The 19,832-nt window shown below is 50.4% G+C and overlaps 2 protein-coding genes across 5 annotated transcripts in view; one reads left to right on the plus strand and one right to left on the minus strand.

Moving 5' to 3' along the window:
* Positions 1 to 3,713, plus strand: part of dnah2 (dynein, axonemal, heavy chain 2) — a 166,007-nt gene extending 162,294 nt beyond the window's left edge. The window contains exons 82-83 of the mRNA XM_078533744.1: positions 340 to 490; positions 674 to 3,713. Coding sequence (XP_078389870.1) covers positions 340 to 490; positions 674 to 828 — 306 coding nt within the window. The 3' untranslated portion in view covers positions 829 to 3,713. The remainder of the gene's footprint in view (positions 1 to 339; positions 491 to 673) is intronic.
* A 236-nt stretch (positions 3,714 to 3,949) lies between these two features.
* Positions 3,950 to 19,832, minus strand: part of LOC144671738 (disks large homolog 4) — a 308,940-nt gene continuing 293,057 nt past the window's right edge. For all 4 annotated transcript variants that reach the window (XM_078533748.1, XM_078533747.1, XM_078533746.1 and 1 more), the window contains 10 exons: positions 19,411 to 19,525; positions 18,264 to 18,440; positions 17,088 to 17,130; positions 15,222 to 15,258; positions 13,043 to 13,093; positions 12,419 to 12,520; positions 10,651 to 10,823; positions 9,122 to 9,231; positions 6,841 to 6,932; positions 3,950 to 5,516 (listed from right to left, as the gene is read on the minus strand). In XM_078533748.1, the coding sequence (XP_078389874.1) occupies positions 5,410 to 5,516; positions 6,841 to 6,932; positions 9,122 to 9,231; positions 10,651 to 10,823; positions 12,419 to 12,520; positions 13,043 to 13,093; positions 15,222 to 15,258; positions 17,088 to 17,130; positions 18,264 to 18,440; positions 19,411 to 19,525 (1,007 nt within the window). In that variant the 3' untranslated portion in view covers positions 3,950 to 5,409. The remainder of the gene's footprint in view (positions 5,517 to 6,840; positions 6,933 to 9,121; positions 9,232 to 10,650; positions 10,824 to 12,418; positions 12,521 to 13,042; positions 13,094 to 15,221; positions 15,259 to 17,087; positions 17,131 to 18,263; positions 18,441 to 19,410; positions 19,526 to 19,832) is intronic.

Here is a 19,832-nt window from a genome sequence, read left to right on the forward strand (position 1 = left end):
AAATGAGACTTTAAGTTGGGAGCAGTGACTAACAAGATATCAAACTATACATCACCAATGAAGTGAAGGAAAACTTCTTTAAGCAGAAGATGAAATTAAAAATATTGACTCTCTGCTTGGGTACGGTATAACTAAATGTCCATTCTTAGAAAGAGTTCAAGAGTGAGCATGTGATATACAGATAATTCACCCTCAATGGTCATCAAAGCCCGAGCCCATTCTATTTTTACTCCCCATCCTAACCCCTCCCTCCTCTCTTAAATAATAGTGCTGCTGTGGATGTACAGTGTAGCCAGCTGCTGATCACTAACTCCTCTCTCTCTCTGTCTGTTCTTTCAGGACGGTGTGTATGTAAAAGGGATGTTCCTCCAGGGTGCAGGCTGGGACAAGAAGAGTGCTTGTCTGGTGGAAGCTGAACCTATGCAGCTGGTCTGTCCTATGCCCTCAATTCATTTCAAACCAGTGGAAAATAAAAAGAAATCCGGCAAAGGTAATGGGGACAGTGTCTGGCACTCAGAGAGGTTCAGCTGAGAAGGTCAGAGAGCTGCAGTTGGGGGTAGGGGGAGTGGGGTTTATAATGGGAGGCATCCAGTGCTGGGTAAAAGTTTGTACGCTGCGTCGCTTATGAACAGTGTCAGGACTGCTAACTATATTTATCCCATTCTTCCTCCAGGGATCTATTCCTGTCCGTGTTATTACTACTCTCAGCGAGCAGGGAGCAACCGACACACATCATTCGTGGTGGGGATTGAGCTGAAGACTGGGGACAAACCATCAGATCACTGGATCAAACGAGGCACAGCACTGTTACTAAGCCTCGATTATTAGCACATCCGCCCCTGAGCCACACAATTAGGATTTGATAATAATGGGAATGCTGCTGCTATAAACCCAAAGGGAACATCATTTTTGATGAGTCCAGTAGGCAAATCTTACCAGTACACTGCACCTTCCTGTTGCTCCTTGTGTTATTGGCAGTCGAGTTCCACAATCAGGAGCATTGTTTAATTAAATACTGTGCAAATAAATATTTTTGCAAGGCTGGGTGGTGCACACTATCTGATGTAACATTCATGCCACAAGTGCTAGACGATGACTCTCTGACAAGAGATTCTACCACCTCTTCCAAATCAACAACAATACAATTATTAAATCCCCCACCATCAACATTCCAATGGTCACTATTAACCAGAAAATTAACCAGCCACAAATTTTTTTTAAACAGTATTTCTGAATCCTGATCAAGGAATACGGTCTCAGGTGGGAGATCCTGAGCAAGAGCCATGGAGACACATTCTAGGATGGGGACAAATGCCAAGCTATGACCTCAGTGAGGGGAAACTCATTCTGTCTGTCTCATGTTTCCAGTGCTCAAAGACGTCAAACACTCCCAGGGCAGGTACAGAGTAAAGCTCCCTCTACACCATCCCCATCAAACACTCCCAGGACAGGTATAGCACGGGGTTAGATACAGAGTAAAGCTCCCTCTACACTGTCCCCATCAAACACTCCCAGGACAGGTATAGCACGGGGTTAGATACAGAGTAAAGCTCCCTCTACACTGTCCCCATCAAACACTCCCAGGACAGGTACAGCACGGGGTTAGATACAGAGTAAAGCTCCCTCTACACTGTCCCCATCAAACACTCCCAGGACAGGTACAGCACGGGGTTAGATACAGAGTAAAGCTCCCTCTACACTGTCCCCATCAAACACTCCCAGGACAGGTATAGCACGGGGTTAGATACAGAGTAAAGCTCCCTCTACACCGTCCCCATCAAACACTCCCAGGGCAGGTACAGCACGGGGTTAGATACAGAGTAAAGCTCCCTCTACACCGTCCCCATCAAACACTCCCAGGACAGGTACAGCACGGGGTTAGATACAGAGTAAAGCTCCCTCTACACTGTCCCCATCAAACACTCCCAGGACAGGTACAGCACGGGGTTAGATACAGGGTAAAGCTCCCTCTACACTGTCCCCCATTAAACACTCCCAGGACAGGTACAGCACGGGGTTAGATACAGAGTAAAGCTCCCTCTACACCGTCCCCATCAAACACTCCCAGGACAGGTACAGCACAGGGTTAGAATTACAAGAATGTGTTTGTAAAGGAGAGACGGGACTTTGAGAAACATTTAAAATAAAACTTTTATAACTTTTTTTCATCCACTTACAATAGCATCCAGTCCATCATGGCATCACAGGTGGGAAATGACCACAGTTAAATCGAAGGGAGGAATTGATGAAGACAGTTCCGCAAACCACACACGCCTGAATCTAGCCTGGCACCAGACCACCAGGGGATGGAACCAATGTTTGGTGGGATATTGGCGGGGCAGGTGAACAGGGCAGAGGTCGTGGGGAATGCACTTAACTGAACACACCATGTACTCTTGGGACAACCCTTTAGCAAAACCCTTCTTGTAGGTCTGATGCTTGGAGTCTTTGGAAATATTCTTATTCCCGGGAGCTTCTATCACAAAGGAAGAGCTGGGGAGCAGGAAAAATGAGGACATCCACACTTCCACCCTGCTCCCTGACCTCGATGGGCTGCCTGGTGCTCTTGTATTAACCGATTTCTCCCTCGTTCAGAAATAAAGCTCTTTCTGACAGGGTGACACCATAAACTAAAGACTTGCCTCAAGTGTTGTGTTGACACTTTGTTTTTGGACAATGAAGATGACCCTGTAAGGAGGGGCACTCCAAATCTATTCCCGGGATAAGCTCCTTATTAATGTGGCCATCCTGGCAACGTCAGACCTCCAAGTCTGATTGCGAGGGCCTGGACGGGTAAACAAGAGTCAGTCAACCTGCACCATACGACCTCCATCCTTCATTGCCAGCCCGTTCCATTACTCTCGCTGCCTCCTAACCCATCAAGAGCAGCATCTCCCTTTCTCTCTCTCTCTCTCTTCCCGTCCCTCTAAGTGGAATTTCCCCGAGATCTGTTCCCCTGCCACCACCCCTAACCCCAAGAAATTCAAGGACAGAGAAAGTCACAACGAATAACTGGTTTGATTTTCTCTCTCTGGTGATCAGATCTTTCTCGCTAAGCGCTCTCATTTCATTTGCAGCTAATTACCGTGGTTAGAAATTTGAGGAGGACTCAAAGCCACAGTATTGCTGGATGCTGTGTGCTCTGGATGATTCTACTTTGAAGACTTGCTGGACATTCCCATTCACCAGTCCTCTTTCTGCTCTTCCTTCCAGTTCTCAATTAACTCCTATCACAAGAAATACTCTTCCTTTAACAGCCATGAGCTGGCCGTCATCTCGCCCAATGGGGAGGGTTTGGGTATGAGCTGTAGCAGCCTGACAGAACTGACCCATAAGGTCAGAAAGCAGCCAGGGTTCCATTATAAACCCCCTGCCACTGCGCGGGCATCAGCTAAAACCTCACCCGTTCCCATTTAACACACACTTTATGGCATCAGCAAACCGGTCACTCAGAGGCCTGAGTGGAAATTGGCTGTCAGGTATCCTACTCAGGCCAGCCTGATGTGGGATGGGGCTCGAGGCCATGTGTGGCTGGTAAGCGTAACACTTGTAAAAGGGGGTGGGTGAGAAGGGCAGGAGGGCTCTGCAGGGGGCTTTGCGAGGAAATCTAGCTCCATTATTCTTCCCTCCCCTGCCAACACTGCACTCTCCTCCTTCAATGACAGGGATTCCCCGCGGGTATCCCATTCTCCTTCAATTCCCAAGGACTGACCTGCTCAGAGGGCGAGTTAACGAATATTTCCCCATCACCCTGAGCAACTCCAACCCCTGCCCCACCCACAGAGCAAGGCCTCGCACCCAACTCTCCAAGGGCCTGAAATGAAAACACTCCCATCACGAGCAACGCAAAACCACTCAATAAGAGAAATTCCCTGTGCAATGGGACATGAGGGGAACGGACCAGAAAGGAATAAAATTAACCAAAGGAAAAGGGGTGTGGGGGTGGTGACCAAATAAATCCTGATGAAAACCAGAATTGTTTCTGGGGGAAATAACCCTGAGAAACGGTTAGGGAATTGGCATCTGAAAGAAATGATTTCCCTTTGGGACGACGGGGGTTGTTCAATGATAAGAGGCTGAGTAAATTGGGGCTATACTGAATGAGAGGTGGCCTCACTGAAACATAAAAGATTCTGAAGGGGGCTTGACAGAGTAGACATTGAGAGATTGTTTCCCCTGGGCTGGGAATCTAGAACATGGGGCCACAGACCCATGATAAGCGACCAATCATTTTGGGAGAAATTTCTTCTCCCAGGCGGTTGTGAATCTTTGGAATTCTCTACCCCAGAGGGTTGGGGATGCTCAGTTGTTGAGTATATGCGAGAATGAGACGGGGAGATTTTTGATCTCTCAGGGAAGGAAGGGATATGGGGAGCGGGCAGGAGTGGAGTTGAAGCAGAAATTCAGCCCTGAGCTCACTGAGTGGTGGAGCAGGCTCAAGGGGGCCGTCTGGTCTAACTGCTGCTCCTATGTATGTTCCCAAGAGCATCACAGTCTCCATGCAGCGATGAAGGCAAGGCCACTTTCTTTCAGGGAAGGTGGTGAGGCAGAGAGAGAGAGAGACAACAGCCATATCTTGTAACCAGAGTCAAAGAAGATGGAAAGAGTTTTCCATAGGATGTGTGAGCGAGCGAGCCAAGTAGTTTGAAAGGATTTCATCATCTTGGATTTCATGCTGCATTCCTTCCATGGTCATCCACCTTCGGATTTATTAACTTTTAATTATTATTTTTATTTTATTTTTATTTTTCTCTTTCGAGTGCAGGGAGCAATACCAGACGATACCGGGAAGGGAAGGGAAGGGTAGAGAACAGAAAGCAATATCTTAAAGTCTCTTTTTTTTTTGTTGTTTTCCTTTCGACGTCGCTGTATTTTTTTCAGTTTGCATGAGTTTTTTTTTAAAATAAGGAAGTTATTTACAGTCACCCAGAGACAAGCCAAGATTTGTACAATTGACAGCTCAGGCTTCACGTAAAACCCCATCGTGCATTGCAAGTTGGGGGCTGATTTTTTTTTTAATCTGTTCGTTCAAAGGTCCTTGTTATTTGCTTGCTTTACACACAAAGCATGCACAAGCGAGTTTTGCACAGTGCGGAAACATACAGGTCACACGCAAGGCTGTCCTCTTTTTCTTAAAAAACATTTTTTCTTAAATTCCTCCTGCCCATCCCAGAAATGGAGCGAATGAAAAAACAAAAAGTGTGTGTGTGTGAGAGAGAGTGTGTGTGTATGTGTGTGTATCTGTGAGTGTGTGTGTTTGTGTGTGAGAGAGTGTGTTTGTGTGCGAGAGTGTGTGTGTTTGTGTAAAGGGGGGTTCAGATCCTGCGAGGGGCGGTAGCAGCTGTAGAAGCTCAGAATGGGACAGGATTAGCACAGATGAGATCAGTCGGTGGCTGTAGGGGTGTTATCCTAGAGTCTTTCCCGGGAAGGAACCCAGATATAAGGGCCAGAATGCTCCTCGATGACGTGTTTTGCTCGGATGTAGATCTCCTCGAAACTGTCACCATCCACGATCGCTGGAAAAGAGAGGAGAAACACAAAAGGTAAAAGCAAAGAACTGCGGATGCTGGAAATCCAAAACAAAAACAAACAGAAATACCTGGAAAAACTCAGCAGGTCTGGCAGCATCGGCGGAGAAGAGCACAGTTGACGTTTCGAGTCCTTATGAACAGTTCTGTTGAAGGGTCATGAGGACTCGAAACGTCAACTGTGGTCTTCTCCGCCGATGCTGCCAGACCTGCTGAGTTTTTCCAGGTATTTCTGTTTCTGTTTTTGTTTTGGAGAAACACAAAAGGTTGGTTTGTTTGGAACAGAAACCTCATAACAAGGGATTGGAACAAGAGTTTCTTGTTAGGGAGTGAGATCAACAGCCACAACAGACTCTTCCATCCAGGACCCAAAGAGAAAGCAACCTCCCAGTACAAAACTTTCAACCGCACGGAGATTTCTGGCTCGGGGGCAGGGGGTTGGGGAGATGGGGCGATGTGCCTTCCCCACAGGGGCTGAGACAGGAGATGGGAAAGTGTAACCTTGTATCTTAAACCCCACCTACCAGCCCTGATTCCCTAACCCCCATACCCAACAAAAATCCATCCATATAAAGCTTTGAAATTCCCAATTGACCCCCAACGTTGACAGCTTTTTGTGGGGGAGGAGAGTTCCTGATTCCCGCTCCCCCCTCTGTGTGATGCTTCCTGACATCACCCCTGAATGGCCGGGCTCCAATTTGAAGGTTCTGCCCCCGTGTTCTGGACCGTCCACCCAACTAGAGGAAATAGATTCTCTCTATCGACCCTATCAAGTAATAGGATTACACAGACCATTCAGCCCAACTAGTGTGTACTGGGGTTTCGAATCCACATGGGACTATCCTCCCATCCCATCTGCCTCATTTCACCCTATCTGAATATCTTTCTATCCCCTTTCCTCTCATAAACTCATCTAAGGCCTGTTTTGAATACATCTACACTATTCACCTCAACCACTCCCTGTAGGAGCGAGTCTCACGTTCTCTCCACTCTCTGGGTAAAGAAGTTTCTCCTGAATTCCCCATTGGATTTATTAGTGACTGTCTTGTATTGATGGCCCCTGGTTTAATGGAAAAAATCTCTCCTGTCCAATCCATTCAGAATTTTAACATCTCTATCGAGTCTCCCCTAACTTTTCTCTTTAGTGATGGCAGCAATGTTATAAACACCTCACTTAGATCACTCCTCAACCCTCTGCATGTCTGAGGTACTTGACTGAGACTCTTTTGGGGCACGGGCTCTGAGGTACAGAATCTTCACCCTTCGAAGAAACTCATGGTGCAACATAGTCAAGGGCAGGTTAGTCACACACCTGAGAAACACTCGGTGAATTCCTGTTCCAATTTCACAGCCCTCTCATAGGCCTTCCGAGCCTGTTCCTCTGTCAGCCGTTTGTTAATCTCCCTGTAACACAAAGCACAGAGCAACTGAAAATACCCTTCATCCATTCCACTACGTGAGCATCACAGTCCACAGCCTAACTCAGCTCGCTCAGCCACCTAACCCCACCAATCAGACAGTCAGGCAATTTTAATTCACTTCCATTCATCAAACTTGCATTGCTAAAGCGCCTTTCACCACCTCATAACCTTCCAAAGTGCCTGAAATGCTTTCTGAAGTGTAGTGACTGTTGTACAAAATGCGATAACCAACTTGCGCACAGTAGGATCCCACAAACTGCAAAGTCATAATGACCCAGATCACCTGCTTTTCAGCGATGTTTATTGAGGGATTGAGGGTCAGTTTAACTATTCATCCAAAAGCTGGGACTTCCCACAGTGCAACCCTGCCTCAGTACTGACCCTCCAACAGTGCAGCACTCCCTCAGTACTGACCCTCCGACAATGCAGCATTCCCTCAGTACTGACCCTCTGACAGTGCGGCATTCCCTCAGTACTGACCCTCCGACAGTGCGGCACTCCCTCAGTACTGACCCTCCGACAGTGCAGCGCTCCCTCAGTACTGACCCTCCGACAGTGCAGCGCTCCCTCAGTACTGACCCTCTGACAGTGCAGCGCTCCCTCAGTACTGACCCTCCGACAGTGCGGAACTCCCTCAGTACTGACCCTCCGACAGTGCGGAACTCCCTCAGCGCTGACCCTCCGACAGTGTGGCACTCCCTCAGTACTGGCCCTCTGACAGTGCGGCACTCCCTCAGTACTGACCCTCTGACAGTGTGGCACTCCCTCAGTACTGGCCCTCTGACAGTGCGGCACTCCCTCAGTACCGACCCTCCGACAGTGCGGCGCTCCCTCAGTACCGACCCTCTGACAGTGTGGCACTCCCTCAGTACTGGCCCTCTGACAGTGCGGCACTCCCTCAGTACCGACCCTCCGACAGTGCGGCGCTCCCTCAGTACCGACCCTCCGACAGTGCGGCACTCCCTCAGTACTGACCCTCCGACAGTGCGGCACTCCCTCAGTACTGACCGTCTGACAGTGCAGCGCTCCCTCAGTACTGACCGTCTGACAGTGCAGCGCTCCCTCAGTACTGACCCTCTGACAGTGCAGCGCTCCCTCAGTACTGACCCTCTGACAGTGCAGCACTCCCTCAGTACTGACCCTCCGACAGTGCAGCACTCCCTCAGTATTAACCCTCTGACAGTGCGGCACACCCTCAGTGCTGACCCTCCGACAGTGCGGCACTCCCTCAGTACTGACCCCACGACAGTGCAGCACTCCCTCAGTGCTGACCCTCCCGACAGTGCAGCACTCCCTCAGTACTGACCCTCTGACAGTGCAGCACCCCCTCAGTGCTGACCCTCTGATGAGGCGGTCACTCAGTACTGCACTGGGTGTATCAGCCATGATTGGGCTCAGATCTCTGGAGTTGGAGTTTAACCCACAAACCTCTTGATCAGAGGTGAAGCTGCTACCCTCTCAGGCACTTGTGTTGTTAGTTGGATGATACATACCCAAAGACATTGGCTTTTTGCTCAGCCTGTTAGGTCAGTGTCCCTGGTTGGCTATCCATTACACAGGCTGAGGTCTATTACTGCAGTAAAATATAAAATGAGGCAATGATACTGACCTCAAGCGAAGGAGATTTGACCCTTTAGAGTAAATTGTCCAACTGGATCTGGCACAGCAATGGGGGATGCTGGAACAGCCAGACTAATTTGCAAATGTAAATGGCGCGGGAAAGGGTTGGGCTGATTAAATTCGAAGTGTAGAGGATGTGAGGAAGGGAGGGAGCACAGTGCAGTGGGACCAGCATGCATCGAGTTAAACCAGCAGGAAGGCAACTGAAAACTGTCATTAGAAAGAAGAGTATAGATACTGGGAGCAGTTAAATGCTGTTGGATGTCATTATAGGAAAGTAAAGGGTTCAGAAGGTTGGAGGTATCATTGGGATAGGAGCAAGCAGTGGCGATAAGGGAGGGCAAACACAGTATGGGGGCAACAGCGGGGACAGGGGTAAACAGGGTGTGGGCAACGGTGGGTTTGGGGGGAAAACCGTGAATAGGGGAAACAGAGACAGGGCTTGAAAGCTAGGTCGTGATGGGCTGAATGGACTACCTTGTGCCAGGCTGTTAACACAGTTGCTCCCAGAGCTGAATCTTGAATGTGGACATCAGCCAACTGAATACTTACAGGATATTTTCCAGGGATTTTGGTCTGATGAAAATGGCGATGGGATGTAGGTGCGCTGCCTGTAATCTGCGCACTGCGTTCGCTGACACATCCAAAATACAATGTTTCCCCTGTGAGGGAGAAAGGAAATTCACTTTACTGAGGGCAGACAGGAGGCAGAAGCAGGCACACGGATAGGAGGGAGGGTTTGGCAAGGACCAGGCACAGACAGAGAGAGGGGAAAATGCTGGACATACAGGTACAAACAATCCACATTCAAATAGAGAGGGTTACAGAGTAGGAAGGAAAAGGTGGGGCAGGAAAGACCAGACAAATGAAGGCTGCAAACTATAGTAACTGAAACACTCAAAACAGAGACGTCAATAGAATCACAGAATCACACAGTGCAGAAGAGGCCCTTCGGCCCATCGAGTCTGCACCGACACGTGAGAAACACCCGACCTACCTCCCTAACCCCATTTACCAGCACTTGGCCCATAGCCTTGAATGTTATGATGTGCCAAGTGCTCATCCAGGTACTTTTTAAAGGATGTGAGGCTAACCCACCTCCACCACCCTCCTAGGCAGCACATTCCAGACCGTCACCACCCTCTGGGTAAAAAAGTTTTTCCTCACATCCCTCCCTAAACCTCCTGCCCCTCACCTTGAACTTATGTCCCCTCGTGACTGACCCTTCAACTAAGGGGAACAGCTGCTCCCTATCCACCCTGTCTGAGTGATGAACAGAATGAAGCAGAGGTGTTAAACAGCGAGAGATTAAAGGTGATGACACTGAATTATAAATGATAGAATAATTCCTGATCCTGAAAATTAACATAAGATTTAATTGACACATTGGTAAATAGAATCAGAATGGTTACAGCACAGGAGACCATATGGCCCCTCATGTCTGAACTGGTCCTCTGCCACAGGAATTCACCTAGTCTCACTCACCTGCTCTTTCCCCCCGAGCTCTGCAGCTCTTTATCTAATCCCTTTTTGAAAACACAGTTGACCCTGCCTCCCCCACACTCTCAGGCAGTGCATTCCTGACCCTAACCACTCGTATGAAAAAATACTTCCTCATGTCACCTTTGGTTCTTTTGCCAATCACTTGAACTAACCAGCGATGTAACACATCAGCCATTAATGATGTGTTACCAAACACCAGTAGTACCATATATTACTAGCGACTAGTCAATAACTAGGTGGTACCCTATTTGTACAGAGCTGGGCACTCGTGTAATGCACACAGTGAGCACCAGGGAGCAGCAGTGGTCTTTGGGACATCAGCAAGTGCCAGGCTTGAATTTTCTTTATAGATGTAATTCTCTGGGAGTGGCGGGTTGGCCCAAGTTAAGCACAAAGCCTCTCAACCTAAGGGAGCACAATCACTTCTCTTTCTCCCCTCCTTCACTGCTGGCTGTGGGCAGTACTCCCTCCAGCACCCCGGTTCACTGCCCCAATCTCCCCAGGACACTTGATCTAGGAACGTGTCCCATTCCCCAGCACTGGCATCTCTGAGCCTCGAAATGAGCCGCCATGTTTACCTGCTCTGCCACCTCCCGCACGGACTGGACGCTGGTTCCGTACAGGTGGCTGTTATACTGGCCCGCCTCGATAAACCTGTGACTCTGAATATCCGTCTCCATCTGATCACGTGATGCCACAAAGTGATAATCTCGCCCGTCAACCTCGTAGTCACGTTTTGGCCGAGTCGTATCTGAGGAAAGAGAGTAGAACGTCCCTCACGCTGTAACGCTGGGTAACAGGGGGAGCAATGAACTGGGTTCATAAGCTGCATAGAGTGAGCCCACTATTCCCAGCCAGAATGAAAATGATTGGGTAACTCCCCTTGCAATTACACCTGGAATCTGCTCTGCTGTAAGTGATCGGCATTGATCTTAGGCACATTATTTGTCATGTGTAACTACCGTGAGGATTATATCTTTTTCTTTCTGTTGGACTGTGGATTAAAATTACAATGGCTGCAATTTGCAAGACATGTCCACTGGAACAGGATGACATATATATACAATATTGCAGTCCTGGAACAGAGTGTACCATGAAAGACAGGATGGTGTCGGAAAGGAGTCCTGGACCAAGAGAGCTGCCTGGCAACAACGTTTTAATTGGCTCCTGACCAGGTGTGAGGGCAGTGCAGCAGAATAGCTCCTAGCCTGAAAGGAAAAAGACCTAAAACCTCTCCTGTGTGTGGAAGATTCCAGTAATTCCACAATAATAGCTAGCTGGCTTTTTCTCCTCATATCTCAATAACCTGCTCTCTCTCTGAAAACCCCTGTCAAGAGGCAAAGGGGAAAATCATTGTTAGAGACATTGAAAGGCAAGTGCTCAGCCAGTGAACTAAATACTGAAAGTGCTGGAAGACCACTTCATGTCATCCACAAGAACTGAAAGGGATTAGGGAGACATCGATCAAAATCAACCCATCGCATCCTGTACTCTGGAATTGGTGCTATTGAACTGTTTTATCCCACCCTTAAAATCTATGTTTTTGTGTGTCCTATGTGTCTTGTCTGTGTGTGTGTATAGGGATTTAAGAAGGGGGTAGAGTTTAAGTTATAGAGTTAGAAATTAGCAGTTCATATTTCTTTATTTTTCCATTTGTTCAATAAACAGTTATTTACTTATTAACTTTACAAACCTGGTGCTCATATTCTGTTAACCTACATTAAACAGTTGGGTAGAATTGGGGCAATCTGGTGGTTTGGTCAAACTTTTCACATTTGTCGTGGCTCAGGGAGCAGTGGGGCTGATATTACAGTGCACTCTCCCCAGTGAGTCGTGACACTACCCTCACTGCATTTTGCTGGACAGATCACCCTGCTTTTATTGGAAGACTTCAGTTTTGGCCATGAGCTCTGTTTGCTGCAGTTCATAGACTCTGTTTGCTGTTTGACAGATAAATAGACTCTGTTTGCTGCTTTATGAGTAAATAGACTCTGTTGTTTGATAGATAAATAGACTCTGTTTGCTGTTTGAGGAGTAAATCAGCTCTGTTTGGTGTTTGATATCTCATCCTGCCTCTGATATTTGGCAAACGCAGGTGTCAATAAACACTGTTTATTCATTCCGAGAGATTAACGCAATGACCTGAGTAATGGTTCTCAAGGTAGAAGGGCCAGCTCTCTGATTCTGGTGCGTGTGGACTCGTGTGGGGCTATGACCAAGCATAATGCAAATATCAAGAGGCTGTCTGAAGGGGCATCGATCACCTGCAGTCAGAAACGAAAAGAGCACCAATGACATTCCAGCTTTCCTCAGGCCACACCAAAACGTTCGGCTTCACATACTCACGTGGAACACAAGATCCAAACTTGTCCGGGAACTCGGACAGCAAGTCATCGTTCACTCTGTCCTTGGTGGGACCCAAAATGATAATTGGACGAGCATAATGCACTGTAAATAATAAAGAAAGGGAGAACTTGAATTTCTCTAGTGCCTTTCACATCTTCAGGACATCCCAAAGCAGTACTGTACTGACCCTCTGACAGTGCGGCGCTCCCTCAGGACTGACCCTCGAACAGTGCAGCACTCCCTCAGTACTGACCCTCTGACAGTGCTGCACTCCCTCAGTACTGACCCTCTGACAGTACGGCACTCCCTCAGTACTGGCCCTCTGACAGTGCAGCACTCCCTCAGTACTGACCCTCCGACAGTGCTGCACTCCCTCAGTACTGACCCTCCGACAGTGCTGCACTCCCTCAGTACTGACCCTCTGACAGTGCTGCACTCCCTCAGTACTGACCCTCTGACAGTGCTGCACTCCCTCAGTACTGACCCTCCGACAGTGCTGCACTCCCTCAGTACTGCACTGGCAGTGCTGAACTTGATTATGTTGCTCAAGCCTCTGGGCTGAGATTTGAACCACGACCTCCCGGCAAGACATTATTCAGAAAGAGTTTCAACAAATTTGCTCACCTTCCATTTGTAGAACTGCCTCATAGCTCAACACACGCTCATCACGGCTCCCTGAGGGTAAAGAAAGATCATTAGTGGCCCCAGTTTGGGGATGGCCAACACTCACTAACTGGATTTAGTGACTGGACAGATGGGGAATATATTGAGAACTGGAAACTAACCAGTTCCAACTGGATAAACATGTTAAAATAATAACTTACATTCATATATCACCTTAACCTAGTAAAACATCACAGGAGCAATTATCACACAGAAATACACCACTAAATCACACAAGGAGATATTAGGCACAAGCAGCCAAAAGCTCAGTTGAAGAGTTTGGTTTTAAGCAGAATCTTAAAAAGGAGAGAGAGAGAGGTGGAGAGGTTTAGGGAGGGATTTCCAGACCTTTGGACCAGTGGAGCGATGGAAATCGGGGGATGCTCAAGAGGCCGGAATTGGAGGAGTGCAGAGATCTTGGAGGGTTATACAGGCTGGAGGAGGTTACAGAGATAGGGAGGGTTGTAGGGACTGGAGGAGGTTACAGAGATAGGGAGGGGTGTAGGGACTGGAGGAGGTTACAGAGATAGGGAGGGGTGTAGGGACTGGAGGAGGTTACAGAGATAGGGAGGGGTGTAGGGGCTGGAGGAGGTTACAGAGATAGGGAGAGTTGTAGGGGCTGGAGGAGGTTACAGTGATAGGAAGGGCTGTAGAGGATGGAGGACATTACAGAGATAGGGAGGGTTGTAGGGGCTGGAGGAGGTTACAGAGATAGGGAGGATTGTAGGGGCTGGAGGAGGTTACAGTGATAGGGAGGGTTGTAGGGGCTGGAGGACATTACAGAGATAGGGAGGGTTGTAGGGGCTGGAGGAGGTTACAGAGATAGGGAGGGTTGTAGGGGCTGGAGGAGGTTACAGTGATAGGAAGGGCTGTAGAGGATGGAGGAGATTACAGAGATAAGGGAGGGTTGTAGGGGCTGGAGGACATTACAGAGATAGGGAGGGTTGTAGGGGCTGGAGGAGGTTACAGAGATAGGGAGGGTTGTAGGGGCTGGAGGAGGTTACAGAGATAGGGAGGGTTGTAGGGGCTGGAGGAGGTTACAGAGATAGGGAGGGTTGTAGGGGCTGGAGGAGGTTACAGAGATAGGGAGAGTTGTAGGGACTGGAGGAGGTTACAGAGATAGGGAGGGTTGTAGGGGCTGGAGGAGGTTACAGAGATAGGGAGGGGTGTAGGGGCTGGAGGAGGTTACAGAGATAGGGAGGGTTGTAGGGACTGGAGGAGGTTACAGAGATAGGGAGGGTTGTAGGGGCTGGAGGGGGTTATAGAGATGGGGAGGGTTGTAGGGACTGGAGGGGGTTATAGAGATGGGGAGGGTTGTAGGGACTGGAGGAGGAGTCAGTGTAGGTCAGTGAGCACAGGGGGGTAATGAGTGAGGAGCCTTTCTTGTGTCGACTCTGACACACACACACATTCTGGAGCCACCGGACACCAAACAGCCAGAGAACACTGACAGCCTCCCCAGTCAGGTTCATTTTGCTGTTACCCCTGTGTAGGGCAGGGCAAGAGGAGGGGAGAAGGGGTGAGATCAATCTGTGCAGAAGCTGAAACTCTCCTCCAGCCCAAAAAAGCTGCTGACCAATTGAAACTTTCAAAACCAAGATGGGTAGATTTTTGTTGGGTCAGGGGATTAAGGGTTATGGAGCCAAGTCGGGTAGATTCGAGTGAGGATACAGGTCAGCCATGATACTCCGGAACAGCAGAACAGGTCAGAGGTGATGAATGGCCTCCTCCTGTTCCTGTGTAACAGGCTCAATGGGCTGAATGGCCTCCTCCTGTTCCTGTGTAACAGGCTCGATGGGCTGAATGGCCTCCTCCTGTTCCTGTGTAACAGGCTCGATGGGCTGAATGGCCTCTTCCTGTTCCTGTGTAACAGGCTCGATGGGCTGAATGGCCTCCTCCTGTTCCTGTGTAACAGGCTCGATGGGCTGAATGGCCTCCTCCTGTTCCTGTGTTGGGATTTATCGATGTGATATTCGTTCTATAGTTGGATTCAGAAAGCTTCTGTCTTTAAACATTGCAGCTCTCTCGTGGCTGTAATCTACCCAACCAGAAAGTTCAGGAGTAGAAGGGATCATTGATGAATTACCATGTAAACACCAGCATTAATATATTACACAGCAAGCTCCCAGTCACATCTTACCTTGAGAGCCTCCACCATCGCCGAGACCTGGAATTTCCTAGATGCCAAACAGAAAATACAACATTTATTTAACAGGAAGAAACGGGTTGTGTTCAGCACCTTTATTTCCTGCGAGTATTTGTCGAATGACAGTCCCCAAGCCCACCCTGCTTCCCACGCACATTGCAGCGAGAAGCAACACTTCCCCATTCGCCTCCTCCACTCTCACTGTCCCAACACTCCTCCCAGGTGGCCGGGACATTCCCCGGTACTTCATTCAGTTTTGTCTGCTGCGTAGGCTGCTCACAATCCTGCCTTACCTCCAACTGAATCAAATCAATCTTTCAAAAGGGAAATTGGATAAATACTTGAGAGGGCAATGGGGGAAAGAGTGGGGGCAGAGTGGGACTAACTGGATATCGCTTTCAAAGGGCTAGCACAGGCACACAGGGCCGAATGGCATCCTTCAGTAAAATTCTATGCACGGGACAGGAATTTTAAGCACCTGACAACAGTATTGCCTTCATCATATGTTTGGGCAGCCATCACACCAACAACAGCTTGCATTTATATAGCGCCTTTAATGTAGTAAATCGTCACAGGAGCGACTATCAAACAAAACTTTGGCACCTGGCCACATAAGGAGGTATTAGGGACGGGTGACCAGAAGCTCGGTTTTAAGGAATGTCGTAAAGGAGGGGGAGAGAGAACTGGAGAGGTTTAGGGAGGGAATTCCAGAGCGTAGGGGCCCAGGCAGCTGAAGGCCCGGCCGCCAATGGTTTGGCCTCATTAATGTAACCACTTCTCCTGGAGAATGTTCTTGCCTGTTAGCCCCGCCTCCCGGTCAACAGCCCTGCCTCCCGGTCGTCAGCCCCGCCTCCCGGCCGTCAGCCCCGCCTCCCGGCCGTCAGCCCCGCCTCCCAGCCGTCAGCCCCGCCTCCCAGCCATCAGCCCCGCCTCCCGGTCACCAGCCCCGCCTCCCGGTCGCCAGCCCCGCCTCCCGGTCATCAGCCCCGCCTCTCGATCGCTAGTCCCACCTCCCGATCGCTAGTCCCACCTCCCGATCGTTAGCTCCACCTCCCGATCGTTAGCTCCACCTCCCGATCGTTAGCTCCACCTCCCGATCGTTAGCTCCACCTCCCGGTCGTTAGCTCCACCTCCCGGTCGTTAGCTCCGCCTCCCGGTCGTCAGCCCCGCCTCCCGGTCGTCAGCCCCGCCTCCCGGTCGTCAGCCCCGCCTCCCGGTCATCAGCCCCGCCTCCCGGTCATCAGCCCCGCCTCTCGATCGCTAGTCCCACCTCCCGATCGTTAGCTCCACCTCCTGGCCGTTAGCCCCACCTCCCGATCGTTAGCTCCACCTCCCGATCGTTAGCCCCACCTCCCGATCGTTAGCCCCACCTCCCGATCGTTAGCCCCACCTCCCGATCATTAGCCCCACCTCCCGGTCGTTAGCCCCACCTCCCGATCGTTAGCCCCACCTCCCGATCGTTAGCCCCACCTCCCGGTCGTTAGCCCCACCTCCCGGTCGTTAGCTCCACCTCCCGGTCGTTAGCTCCACCTCCCGGTCGTTAGCCCCACCTCCCGATCGTTAGCTCCACCTCCCGATCGTTAGCCCCACCTCCCGGTCGTTAGCCCCACCTCCCGGTCGTTAGCCCCACCTCCCGATCGTTAGCCCCACCTCCCGGTCGTTAGCCCCACCTCCCGGTCGTTAGCCCCACCTCCGTATTGTGAGGCTGCTGCCAGTTGAACAGCAGCAGTGGCCCCAAGTCCTGACAAGGCTCATTTCCCAGTGGGAGCGTCAGGCAGTTTTCTCCTGTATGGTGTATTCCATTTGCCCTGTTCCTCTCTCTTCACCGTAACCCACCATGTTTAACCTCTCTTTACTCACCCTTTCCTTGCTCTTTAATCGCGGCCACTCTTTTCTTTCAACCCTGTCAGGAACATTAAAAACAATGATCACTGCAAATCAGCCCAAAATCTCCTCGCGCCCAATCTCTCCCACCAATCTCCAGGTCTAAATAAGTACAAAGGAGATACGATGGTTCACAGAGAGAGTTCAGCTTTCAACAGAGACTAAGTCATGCCAGGCTCAGCAGACACTGTATAGAACCACATAAGGGGGTCAGGGAGCAGCCCAGGGGGAAATATCAAGCCCATCAGAGAGGGCCTCGGTTTAACATCACATCCGAAATGCAGCACCACTGACAGTGCAGCACTCCCTCAGTACTGACCCTCTGACAGTGCGGCACTCCCTCAGTACTGACCCTCCGACAGTACGGCACTCCCTCAGTACTGACCCTCTGACAGTGCGGCACTCCCTCAGTACTGACCCTCCGACAGTGCGGCACTCCCTCAGTACTGACCCTCCGACAGTGCGGCACTCCCTCAGTACTGACCCTCCGACAGTGCGGCACTCCCTCAGTACTGACCCTCCGACAGTGCGGCACTCCCTCAGTACTGACCCTCTGACAGTGCAGCACTGACCCTCCGGCAGTGCGGCACTCCCTCAGTACTGACCCTCTGACAGTGCGGCACTCCCTCAGTACTGACCCTCCAACAGTGCAGCACTCCCTCAGTACTGACCCTCCGACAGTGCAGCGCTCCCTCAGTACTGACCCTCCGACAGTGCAGCACTCCCTCAGTACTGACCCTCTGACAGTGCAGCACTCCCTCAGTACTGACCCTTTGACAGTGCAGCACTCCCTCAGTACTGACCCTCCGACAGTGCGGCACTCCCTCAGTACTGACCCTCTGACAGTGTGGCACTCCCTCAGTACTGACCCTCTGACAGTGCGGCACTCCCTCAGTACTGACCCTCTGACAGTGCGGCACTCCCTCAGTACTGACCCTCCGACAGTGCGGCACTCCCTCAGTACTGACCCTCCGACAGTGCGGCAGTCCCTCAGTACTGTCACAGAAGTGTTGGATTTTTCTTCTCAAATCTCTGAGGTGGGACTTGAACCCACGATCTTCTGACTTAGAGACCAAAATATCCCCATGAGCTGCTCAGCCGGTCCATTGGACAATATTTAACGGTGAGTTTTGACCCTCCTGTTTACTGTACCTCCTCTTGCTGGGGATAAAGCCGATCTCTTCACTCTCTCCGTCTGAGTGGACCTTCCTGGCCTGCCACCACTCCTCATCTGAGGCATCAATCACGTGCAAGATGTCTCCAAACCGGAAGCTGAGAGCTTGGCTGAGGAACCCACAATCCTTTGTCTTGTCATAGTCGAACAGAGCCCTGCGAGGTAACAGGAGGGAGAGTGAGCCACATCAGAATAAACACACCAACGGCACAGAAGCTGGTGCCAACCTGAACTAGTGATCCCGGTAACCCAGCCCGTGACCCAGGGACCCCAACCCGTGACCCTGACCCATGACCCAGTGACCCCGACTCATGACCCAGTGACCCTGACCCAGTGACCCCGACCCGTGACCCCGACTCGTGACCCAGTGACCCCGACCCGTGACCCCAACCCGTGACCCAGTGACCCTGACCCAGTGACCCCCGACCCATGACCCAGTGACCCCGACCCATGACCCAGTGACCCCGACTCGTGACCCAGTGACCCCGACTTGTGACCCCAACTCGTGACCCAGTGACCCTGAACTGTGACCAAGTGACCCTGACCCATGACCCAGTGACCTCGACCCGTGACCCAGTGACCTCGACTCGTGACCCAGTGGCCCCAATGCATGGCTCCAGAACCCCGACTAGCGACACCAGTAGTGACCCAGGCACCCTAACACATGACCCAAAGACTCTAATTAGTGACGTAGCGATTCCAACCAGCAATGCCGATAGTGACCCAGGAAACTAAGGACCAGAGGGGGAGATGAGGAGAAGGTTTTTTTTTACACAGCGAGTTGTTGTGATCTGGAAGGCGCTGCCTGAAAGGGCGGCGGAAGCAGATTCAATAGGAACTTTCAACAGGGGGAAGTGGATAAATAGTTGATAAGGAGAAATTTGCAGAACGGTGGGGGAAAAGCATGGGTCTGGGACTAATTGGATAGATCTTTCAAGGGGGCTAGTACTAGTATGATGGGTTGAATGGCCTCTCTTGGTGCTGAATGAGCCTGTGATCCTATGATTACCAGAGAGAGTTGAGAATTAGAGGCAGGGCCCCCAGCCTGGTGACTATGTGGGAGGGTCAGAGACATTCCTGTACTTTTGTGAAGACCTGTTTTGCTTTCCAAGGTTTCTCAGTTACCTGATGTAGAAGACTCGCTTGTGGTTACTCCTCAGTGAGCTGGTCCCAGACCCGATGCTGCTGTTCATTAACTGCTCCCGTAGATCATGGATTTTTGCCTCAAAGCGGCTATACTCTGTGGAGAGAGAGAGTGGACAATGGAAACCATCAGTCTGACTAGGACAAAGAAAAGTTCACACTCCTATAGCTCCTTTCAGACCCCAGAATGTGCCCAAACACTTCACAGCCAATGAGACACATTTCTGAAGGGTAGTCACTGCTGCACTGCAGGAAACACGGCAGTCAATTTGCACACAGCAAGATCTTACAAAGAGCAACGTGATAATAACCAGATAATTTGTTTTAGTGTTTTGAGGGATAAATATTGGCCCCTGCAGGACACCAGGGATAGTTCCTACAGTACTGACCCTCTGACAGTGCGG

The sequence above is a fragment of the Cetorhinus maximus genome, chromosome 34 (assembly GCF_964194155.1).
Source record: "Cetorhinus maximus chromosome 34, sCetMax3.hap1.1, whole genome shotgun sequence".
Taxonomy (NCBI): domain Eukaryota; kingdom Metazoa; phylum Chordata; class Chondrichthyes; order Lamniformes; family Cetorhinidae; genus Cetorhinus; species Cetorhinus maximus.